This window comes from Hippocampus zosterae, chromosome 5 (assembly GCF_025434085.1).
Source record: "Hippocampus zosterae strain Florida chromosome 5, ASM2543408v3, whole genome shotgun sequence".
Taxonomy (NCBI): Eukaryota; Metazoa; Chordata; class Actinopteri; order Syngnathiformes; family Syngnathidae; genus Hippocampus; species Hippocampus zosterae.
In genome coordinates, this window is record NC_067455.1 from 15,144,635 (window position 1) to 15,155,808 (window position 11,174).

At 41.2% G+C, this 11,174-nt stretch overlaps 1 protein-coding gene and 1 long non-coding RNA gene across 3 annotated transcripts; one reads left to right on the forward strand and one right to left on the reverse strand.

Moving 5' to 3' along the window:
- Positions 1-1,297: 1,297 nt before the first annotated feature.
- irx1a (iroquois homeobox 1a) lies at positions 1,298-5,155 on the forward strand. 2 transcript variants are annotated; one of them, XM_052065762.1, is made up of 5 exons: positions 1,298-1,516; positions 1,633-1,922; positions 2,747-3,821; positions 4,014-4,089; positions 4,748-5,155. In XM_052065762.1, the coding sequence occupies exons 2-5, from the start codon at positions 1,680-1,682 to the stop codon at positions 4,821-4,823; spliced, it is 1,470 nt and encodes a 489-aa protein (XP_051921722.1). In that variant the 5' UTR covers positions 1,298-1,516; positions 1,633-1,679; the 3' UTR covers positions 4,824-5,155. The 2 variants fall into 2 exon arrangements, with proteins under 2 accessions (XP_051921722.1, XP_051921721.1); XM_052065761.1 differs by having other exon boundaries at positions 1,298-1,922.
- Positions 5,156-9,876: 4,721 nt separating this feature from the next.
- LOC127600906 (uncharacterized) lies at positions 9,877-10,923 on the reverse strand. The gene is made up of 2 exons (XR_007962440.1): positions 10,716-10,923; positions 9,877-10,619 (listed from the first exon to the last, which is right to left on the reverse strand). It is a non-coding gene; the product is annotated as an uncharacterized LOC127600906 (long non-coding RNA).
- Between the last annotated feature and the right edge of the window lie 251 nt (positions 10,924-11,174).

Genomic DNA, 11,174 nt, shown 5'->3' on the forward strand with positions numbered 1-11,174 from the left:
GATCTGGACCCCCCCCACCCCCGACCCCTCCTCCCCCTCTTTTTTTTACTTGGGATATGGGTGCTGTAAGAATCAAATGTACTAATAAAAAACATTACTGTTGAAACGTGAACACCCGCATCTTCTCCAACACTAAGGATGTGTCAGGAAAGGGCAGGAAAGGAAATAAGAGGTTAGATTTTTTTTACCGCACCCCCTCTGTTTGCTGTAAATTGGATAAACGGTTCAAGAGGGGGCAAAATAAACAACATGATTTGTTTTTTCCTGATTGAAATACAATTCTAAACAATTAAATGTATCATTCATATAAACGTGACATTACGAAGAATGCCTTTGACAAATAAAACGTCCATATCAGTCGTTAAAAATATGCAGCTACATTTTTATGTGGTGCAAAGCTCATTCAGAGACTTGTATAGAATTTGCAGCCTGGTGTTTCTTTGAGTTTCTCCCTGCAGCTTTTTCCTCATTCCATTTGAAAGCAGCGAGAGAGAAAAAAAAACTGAAGTGGCTCTGCTGTTACAAAGGACAACAACAATCTGCTATAAGTTCACAAAACACACACACACACAGTAGGAGAGAGGGAGAGAGTCGGGAAGGAGAGGAAGTGTGTGTGTGTGTGTGTGTGTGTGTGTGTGTGTGTGAGAGAGAGAGAGAAATAGAGAGAGCGTGTGTTTGCCCGCCTGCGCGTGGGGAGGGGGGTGGCTCATTAAACCATTAAGAAATCAAAAGCGACTACAGCGGTGGTCAATTAAAACTGTTGCACATAAATTACTAAATAACAGAATAATATTTTAGGTGACCATGTGTAAAAAATAAAAAAAATAAAAAAACGTACAAGAGTGAATTAAATTCAGATAAAGTCGTTCGTTAATCAGTCTGTAAAACGTCTGCAGTTCTAAATGTGTAAGACAGAAATCATGATATCTCGGCAAAATGACAGTATTAAACTAGACATCAGGAATTAAACCAAACACCCCGTTATACGCAAATAACTAACTCCTGCAGACGACTTTGATTCCAATTTAAATGTATTCCAAAAACGTTCCTTCCTCCGACGGGTTTACTTCCCCTGTTGTCGGACAGCTGTAAAATCGGGTCGACAGGTTGTCATACAACAATCAAAGCCGTCGTTGAATGGACTCTAAAGCTTGAACATTTAACATACAATAAGTCCAAACACGGCTGGAGAGAGAAAGGGTGAGGGAGAGGCGATAGAGCAAGGAAAGCGAAGAGGGGAGAGAGAGAGAGGCCTCAGCCAATGTGTGCTCACTCCATATTCACATTATCCCGCATTGCTCCAAACTAGGAGGAGCTTGTCGGCTCAAGTAGGGGATGCCAATCAAAGCTTCAACTTCAAATTGTATCTGAGAGATCAGCCTGGAGACCTCAGGGCCAGGCGCGTCAGTCTGTGCGCAATTGGTGATCACATCACATCCAAGCGGACTTTGAGCAAGCCAAAGAGAGAGGAAGCTGAGATTTAAGAGAGTCTTGTTTCCACTGCCTGCCGCCGCATGTCAGTAGTCGCTCTCACTTTGCCTTGAACACTTTCCCCTTCAACTCATCTGTTTCCCCCCCCTTCTTCTTCTTTTTAACCTTTGTGCTCACTTTTTTTTTTTTTTTTACGAACAGTTTGTGGACGTTCCGCGCAGTGCAGAGCGTCAACCCTGCGGTGGAAGATGTCTTTCCCCCAGCTAGGCTACCCGCAGTACTTAAGTGCCTCCCAGGCGGTTTACGGGAGCGAGAGGGCGGGAGTGCTCACGCCTTCGTCCCGGGGAGGGAGCACCGAAATCGGAGGGAGTCCGTCAGCCACCGCCGCGGCCGTCACGTCCGTGTTGGGCATGTACGCCAACCCGTACGCGCACAACTACAGCGCTTTCTTACCTTACACCAGCGCGGATCTGGCTCTTTTCTCACAAATGGTAAGAAGTCGTGTTTCAGTGTTCGTCGATCCCTCGCGTGGTAAAGATTTTTTTTTAAAGCCTATTCAACTTTACGCAACCCAAACAAAAGATAGATACATGCCAAATAATGACATGCGTTTGCGATCTAAATTGTTTTCCCTCCTACTTTTAGTGATAGTGTTTTGAAGTATTTACAGCGTTAACCAAAGCCAAAGGGGGAAAAAATAAAGTGACAGCTATCCTCGTTATTGTATGAATAATAATCATAAGAGCCAGTAAATATCAGTAGATGTTAAAATATTATACAGCTCGTTGAATAAAAGCAGGGCTTTTATTTTAAGCGCACAATAAATTGTTCTCAAGCTCCGATGGGATTTAGGACAAAATATTATTCCGTGGTTATTTTACACATGTGTCCATTCTCATAAAGTAAAGGATTATTAGAATTAAATAATTTTGAAGGTTGAAAAAAAACTGGCCTGAACGAACGCATGAAAGAAAACACGTGCCAAAATGACCGAAAACATTACTTTTATTAAATGCTCGATTTGATCTTTATAAGATTAAAAAACTGCTAATATTTTTTTTTTGTTAAGAGTAATTTCGTAACACATTTTACTCCATGCTTTGACATACTTGAGAAAAGTTTTGAAGCAGGCCTACTCGTGGAAGTTTGTTGTGAAGAAGTTCAGAACAATAAAGGCAGCATTCTTTCATTATGTTATTTGACCTAATATTTATCGAGCCATGCGATTTTAATTACACGTGACACAGGCAAGCATGTGCTACAATTGTGCTTATTTAAAATAATATCATCATGACACCCATTGTTCCTCTTCAAGGGATCCCAGTATGACTTGAAGGATAGTCCTGGCGTCCACCCAGCCAGCTTTGCAGCTCACACTTCTCCTGCCTTCTACCCATATGGTCAGTTCCAGTACGGGGACCCGGCCAGACCTAAGAACGCCACACGGGAGAGTACCAGCACCCTGAAAGCCTGGCTAAATGAGCATCGAAAGAACCCTTACCCAACAAAGGGGGAGAAGATCATGTTAGCCATCATCACCAAGATGACCCTGACGCAGGTCTCTACCTGGTTCGCCAATGCCAGGAGGAGACTGAAGAAGGAGAACAAGGTGACATGGGGGAGCAGGAGCAAAGAGGACGGAGAGGATGGCAATTTGTTCGGCAGCGGGGATGAGGCAGAGAAAAATGAGGATGAGGAAGAGATTGACTTGGAGAGCATAGATATAGACAAAATAGACGATAACGACGGGGATCAGAGTAATGAGGATGATGATGATAAATCCACCGATGGTGGCACGAGGGACCACAGACGCGATGGGGACGTGGGGGGAGAACTGGACAGCTTGGAGAAAAGACGGGCCTTCACCCTGCAGGGCCACGAGGCCTTAAACAAATCAAAAAGCTCCATTTCAGTCCACGCGGGCTGCAAAGACACCTCGGACGCTACCAACAACACCACAAGAGTACTTTCTCCGGACAGACCGGGTGGCTTCCCCTTGCCCTCAAACAATAAGCCCAAAATATGGTCATTAGCAGAAACCGCCACGACCCCTGACTCTTCGGCCCAGAAACCCACGTCCCCTTCTGGTCCAGTGCCCCCCTCTCACCCTCAGATTCAGGCCCACCCCGCCTTTCTCCCCAGCCATGGACTGTACACTTGCCAGATTGGAAAGTTCCACAACTGGACGAACGGGGCTTTTCTGGGTCAAAACTCTCTTCTCAATGTGAGATCCTTTCTGGGGAGCCATCATCACCACCATCAGCACCAGAACCACCACCTGGCGGTCCAGCAGCAGCAGCAGCCAACGTCGGTCGTGGTGTCGCCGCTTGCAGCTGCAGCGGCCCTCACCCAAGAGAGCAAGGCCCCACTGGACAGCCCCGAGCATATAGGTGAGGAGAACATGGCAACCCAACTCTCAAAATAGGACCTGACAGCAAACTCCACGCAATACACGCACGGGTCTCACATTATTTGATTATATGACTAATGACACTGACAATATTCAAACACACGTCTTCATTATTCACACTCAGAATAAGAGGGAAAAGCGAAGGGTAATTGATGTTATTATTTCCTTTTAGAGCACGAAAATGTTGGACGGTGTGATTCGCCTCCAACACCAACCCTGAAGCCTTCGTTTCGACCCCTTCATGACAGGTGAGACTCGTTTTTTTCTCTTATTGAATTTAAGAATTGTTCGAAAAATAACACGTGCCGCTAAAAAAAAAAAAAACAACAACAACTACTACTACTTATTATTTTTAAAACGCGAATTAAATTGTGACAACAAACATCGGAGCAAATTCCGTTCGTTAAATAGTGTTTCATTAAATGTGCGCCCCAGTTTCAGATCGCGGTCGACGCAAAACACGGATAATTAGTGGACAGGAATAAAAAGACGAGAGAGTAAAACAAATAAAGCACAATTTGCTTTGCGAGTGACAGGGGTCTTGACTCTCATCCCACACCCCCTTTAATTCCTCCCCCTGCGGGGATAGTGTGGCTACTTATCAAGTCACCGAGTAAAACGGGCTCTGTCTGGGCTGTGCTTTCGCTAAAGACCCCTGGGAGTCCAGGAGCCCATGGGAGCGCTCTCACAGAAAGAGGAAAGAAAAAGGTTTACCTCTGTTTCAAGTACAAAATAGCCCCCTTCCCCACTCATTGTGGAAAAATCGTTTTTAGATTCGTTGAAGTTGAAATCGCATTTGGCTTTTTCAGCAGGATTGGATCGCCATAACGTATGATTATTATTATTATATTATTATTATTATTATTATTATTATTATTAACGTAATCTTTTTTTGGCTTTGTTTAGATCATCCCTGCCTTCTAGCGCGAGGAGTCAACAAGACGCTCCACAACGGGTCCTCACCGCGCTCCCTTCGGCTTGAGTTTTCTTTTTTCCTTTTTTTCCCCGTGTGCTTGAAAAGAAGACAACGAAAAAAAGACTTTGACACCCCTACCCCCCTCTCCAAAAAGGACAATGCGAAATTATGAAGCAGCGTAGCATTCAGTCTTTGCAGCCGGCGCAGAGCAAAAAGCATTATTTGGTAATATCCTGTGGATGGAAAAATGGATGTATGAATACTTCCTCTGTTGTTGTGCAGCCTATAATTGCGCCTGTACTGTTAATCTATCTCCCAATTTTACCCAGACACACTGGGAAACTTTTGGTAGGCTTTTTACTTTATTATTATTATTAATATAATAATATTATATCTTGTGTTTATGGTGTCCTTCTTTAATGTAAATATCACGTGTTGAAATGTGTAAATAGAAAACCTTGAAGGAATTCGTTCAAATCGTATATTTTGCCTAATAAACTAAATATTGGAATTATAAGGAAACAAAAAAGTCTGTATTATTATTATTTTGATTATAATAATAATTATTATTATCATAGATTGCGACCGTGTATTATTAATTGAATATGTATTGGGTGCAGGGAGAAAAAAATATTGGTAGTCTATTACCATGCTTAATTTTATTCAAGTTTTGGAGGAAAGCAGCGTGGATGCATTGAGGTGCTAATAAGTGTCCAGATGGTTGCTGGTGACAGAAAATGGACAGGAGCAGCTGGGAAGGTCATTAAGTAATAATATGGGAACGCCCAGTCCAAACAAAATCAAATGGTTAAAATCTAATCTGTCAGAGAGAGACGTCGATTCGAAGATAAATTATTAATATTTTCTTTTTTTTTATTTCATCGGGGGAGGGGCAGATTGACATCGTTGATGTTGGGAGCAGGGTGAGTGTTGTCTGTGCGGAGGAGGCTGATAATGATCATGAGACTATAAATCAACTTTTTTGTTACTCCGTCGATAACCAAAAGCACACATTGACAAACAATAATTGCCACATCGAGTTAAAGTGAGAGGGTATTTTTTGATTGTGTAAATTGCATATTTCAAATATATAATTGTATATTTTACACCACATTAAAAACCCGCCTCAAGTTATGTTTCAACGTTGTAATTACCTGAATTAGGTTGAGCCAATATTTTACGTGACAACCGAGAATGTATTATTATTATTAATATTAATATTATTATCTTTTATTTAAATGAGCATTTTTATTGGTTTTGATAATCTGCAAATTGAACCGTTCCGATGGATTTATGACGTTCATTGCCTAAAACCAAATCAGTTTTGCTATATCACAGCGACCTCTATATGCAGGAGACGGAACGCTTTTTTTCATCTTGAAAAGCGCAATAAATGCTGTTACATGACCATTAGTGGCTAATTGTATGGATGGAAATTTAACTTAAACATAGAATAGTTCAACGTATTTAGTATCATAGATGCTCAAATAATACAGGTACATCGAATAAAAAAACACAACAAAGACAATGCATTTAATTCCAAATTCAGTACATGTTATAAGGAAGGCATGACGTTTCAAGCATTTTGGGGGTTTCATTTTGAAAAGTGTTTGAGCACTCTCATGATCACCAAAATAAACTGCATGTCAAATCATTGTAATATTTAGTGGTCAAATTAAATCACGATGTATGCAGTACCGTGGAAATCGTTCTTTCAGAATCAAAGAAACAAAGTGCCAAAATGTATATGATATTACAATTATTTTTTAATTTAAATATATAAGTTATTATTAATTATAAATAATAATTATTATGTTTTCCCACACATGGAGAAATGAAAATATCATGAAATGTCTAAGTAAATATTCACTTTCACGTGAGTTTTTTACTTTATTTATTTTTTGGAGATTATTTAAAACTGGGACTCACTTAGTTATTGTAATTCTGTCCAAATTAGACGAACAGTCATGTGATGACTAGACTAAATCTGGGCAAGTTCAGGTAATATGTATTGACACCGTCTTTGGGAACAACAATGTGCATTCATATTGTTGCAGAATAGGCAGGTGCGTAAATTTTTACTTCCCCCTCTCTGCAAAAATCCACTTGTGAGCTGTCTGTTTAAGTAGAAATTAAATAACCTCTCTGTGTCCCATTTAGTTCCTTTGTTGTCATACAGCTTCAGGTTTGAGCAAAGACGTTAGCTGCAGGCCATAATGTTGTGTTCCAATAATATATACAAAATTATTCATTTAGGAAGGGATGTACTGTGGATTGTCTAATGCGTAATGAGAAGGTTTGGAGCTGATAATTAGGCTGTCATTTTCAGCCATTGCTTCCCTTTACACCCCAGGCCACAATTCATGGAGGAATTAAAACACTCACGCACACACACACACAAACACACACACACACACATACACACATACACACACACACACACACACAACGCACACGCACTCACACACAAAGAACATGAATTAAAAAGATGAGGATCTTGAGATATGAATTTAAATAAATATAGATATATAAGCACTTGGGGATTATGGACTGTAAATATGAATACAATTAAATGTCTTTAATAGACTGAAGCTACTGCTTGAATGTTTATCATACGAGATGTGTGTTTATGTCAAATGTGTGGAAAATATTTTAATTAGAGCAAATATCAACAAGAACGTGTGTATTTTAAATCAAATTGCCTCTTATTAATAAAACAGTATAAACGACACAGAGAGCTAACAAACAAATTAAGCCAAAAATTACAAGGGTTTCTGCTATTTCCACGTCCGGGCTGCCGTCTGAAAGCGAAGAACTATGCAAATTGTGGCTCATCCAAAGACAATAACTTGTTGACCCTAAAACAATTTAGCATTCTGTCGCAGGCTGTCCCCCCATGTTACCACTGTCCTTTGTTGGCGAACAAGGACCATCTCGCCCTGCAACTGAGACATGTCATAGTGTGGCAATCCATTCATTTTAGGGCTGAATTGTGTTTGTGACACGAGTGTGTGTGTGTGTGTGTGTGTGTGAGGCAGCTCGACTGAAGGGGGGAAAGGTGACTGCATGGGGAGGAAAGTTTATCACTGTCTTGTCTTTTTTGGCAGCACAACAGACTCGACCCCTTGTTGTCCAACACAAATGTCTTTCCCTCTTCCTCTCCCTGCTCTCCTCTACCAATCCCCCCTTCTTCACTTAAACATCTCGTTTGTCTATCCTTGAGGATGCCCGCCCATACCCTCTCCACCCCCACCCCCTCTAATCCATTTATCTGGTTTCATGAGTGCTCCACCGGTTGAAGACCGACACAAAAGCCGTCTCAGCGTGGCCTCAGCAGTGGGAAACACAACAACAACACGCTACAAAAAGTTAGCAGCGGCCACAGCAGGGACGCTATGGAACCCTGATCCACGTCGTGTTCTGCCCGCTTCTTTGCCTCGTTGTTCCTGTGACACAATGGCAGTAAAAAAGCAATGGATGCCTCAGTTGCAGGCTTTTCTTTCCAGAAGTGGTATGCTGCTATAAGACACACTCACTCCTGCCAATGGAGGAGGGTTAGAGTAAGGGGAGAGAATGTGTCAGGGGTTCTCGGCACGGCTACACTCAAACACAAATAGAAACACAGAGCCGGTACTTGCCCGACTGCTCGTTCAACAACTCAGTGACAACTCAACAACCCATGTAGACCCCCGCTGACACAAAAGCTTGGCCTGGCATCTAGGTAGCGTACACTTGAAAATAAACACTGTCTGTAGCTCATGTTGTTGTGTGGTTATCTTTTATATGGCCACCCCAAGTGACGTTCTAATGTTTTGATCGAGCAAGATAGATGTTACAAAGCAATGCAGAGGGACAAAAGTTTTCTCCGTCTCAGATGAACATTCTTTCTGACTCCAAATCAAGAACACAACCAAGCTTTTTTTTTTCCACTCTTCAGTGATACAATATGCTTCTCTGGCGCTCAGTCAACACGCTGTGCCAAATATGGGGGCATTAATTAGCAGGCCTAATATCCAAAATATTCACCTCAAATCTGATGTACAGTTGAAATAATCTATTTTAAGAGACCTCAGTTGAACACGGCGGTTCATTATTATCTCCTTGTTTGTTACATGTTTGTTGATCAAAGATGTTTCTTCATTTCTGTTTTTTTTCAAGGGGCACTGACAGGCCAACAAGCATGCAGGCACCCTCATGTTCCGAGTCGCAAAATTCGGGTGAGCTCCTGTTCCATTAATGAGTCCCGCAACCAATTAAAGCAAGTTCTCCTGAACGATCTGTACACAACAGTACCACAGGATCAGCACTATATTTAGGGAAGGGAGAATGCATTTGTGATTACCTCATACATACGCACACCCTCAAACGGAAGCGCAAACAAAAACAACCCACAAAAGCTGTGTGTGTTGGAAGTGTTGGAACGTTGCTTTGGAGGATCAGATTTATTTTTGCCTTAATGGCTTAATTATCCATCAGTTTGGATCACGTTCTTCAGGGGGGTTAGTAACGATCGAGATATTTATAGTCGTTCATTGTCTCTCTGAAATTATACACTCATCAGAAGAGAGGTTTTTACATTTGCCATTTGTTTAAAAACATCAATTAGACAGACGGCCTTGTTATTTGCGATTGCTTTGAAGTGAATCCACTCCTCAAACACATTTTGACAAAGTTTTATTCGCTGTGATCACACTTCTTTTTAGTAGGGGAGGGAATTTTTGCCAATGTTCCTTCAACGATACGATGGTAGACTGTTTGATAATGGTAATATGGCTATCGTCATTCTTACACCTCGTAAATAATGGACAATCGTGATTCCAATCTACAGCTTTGCTTTTAATGTTGCGGATTGTCATCTAATCAAGTCAATTGAAGGACTAACATTTTCACTTCAATAAGTTAGGTGACAATGTGCGTGTTTTCAATTTATGACAAGGAAGCCAGGGGCACTGCGCCCCCGTTTCTACTCTGCTCAAACAGTAACTCAGCGGACAGATAATAAAGTCAGATTTTTTTTCCTGCCTTCCTTTCTGATGTTATGCCATTGTGGTTGAGGCTAATTCCTGGGGCTGTACAAAGTGGAGTGTGGCCATGTGAAGAATCATACCACAGCTGCGGCTAAAGCACAGGAATTTCCATTTATTGGAGGATGCAGGTCCCGCACAGAGAATTCACAGCACATGTGCTGCGCAGAAGGTGACATCTAATGCAGGACAACATGTTTATCAATATACAAATAAAATATTTTGTCGCCGGCTCTCCTATTGTCGATTACTTACTTGACTACCACCAGCAGTTTGGGGGGTGTTCAGTTGGAATTTGCAAGATATGTGTAACACTGTCATGCATTTTAGATATCCACTTTTTTTCAACTCCAATAAATCAGTTATTTCGCCTAGCTCAACGCTCTGCTGTGTGAAAGTGTAAAGTTGAGATTGCTTACTAAATGATTCATTATTATATATGTTTGAATTATTTGTAATATTTTCTTTTATTTAATTATTTCCACCGTAATCTCAATAAACAAGTGTAGCAGGAAGAGAGTGTCACTAAATGACAACATAACATTTATAATTTAGTCAAATGAAAAAAGAAAATTCCCTGATATTCAGAAGCCTTTGAATATTTCGAATCCTTGTTATTTTACCCATGACAGGAGCGCTGTAAATCTAAAATTCCACCAGCTTGCCGAGATCAGGTTATAGATACCAGCAATTCCAGTTATGAATTATTTCGACTGCAAGGAAACTTAAGATGTATAACACCGACCATGTCCTTGCCCGGAGCAGACAATTACAATGTCAGATGCTGTCACTCGGTGTACTGTCATGAGCACATCCAATGCCAGGTCACCTGCCAGGGCTGAAACAGAAGAAGAGCGGGATAAGAGCACAATGTGTTGGAAATATCACTTCACACAAACCAGAACTGAACAGCCAGGATACGTCGCGGTGATACCATTTGCCTCTGCTTGAACCGGAGGCTCTTTCTTCACGCCTGACATTGCCCTGGACAGCACCCTGTGTAACGTTAGCCTCGTCACATGGCGCAGAATGCAAAAAGTTTCAACAGAAGCCAGCAATGTCAAATATTAACTGAAAAGCTATCCACTAGAACAGGTGGTGTGGCAATGTTAATACAAGTCATGTAAAATCAGTGGGGAAAGGCCAACTTTTATTCCCACCCAAGGATCCGGTTTGTGATCTTTTGAGTAAATCATTTATGGGAAACTATTCATTTGTATGAGAATGTTACAAGAACAAAGATTTATACGATCTCTTCAAAATAGAGCTTCATGACAAGATCCAAATCTGTGGAGTGATGCCAATGTTTAAAGAATTCTCCAAAAATAATTGTTTTGCATGACAATTAGTTCCCTACGCTTTGCACTAGAATAATGTGTCATCTCATGGTTTT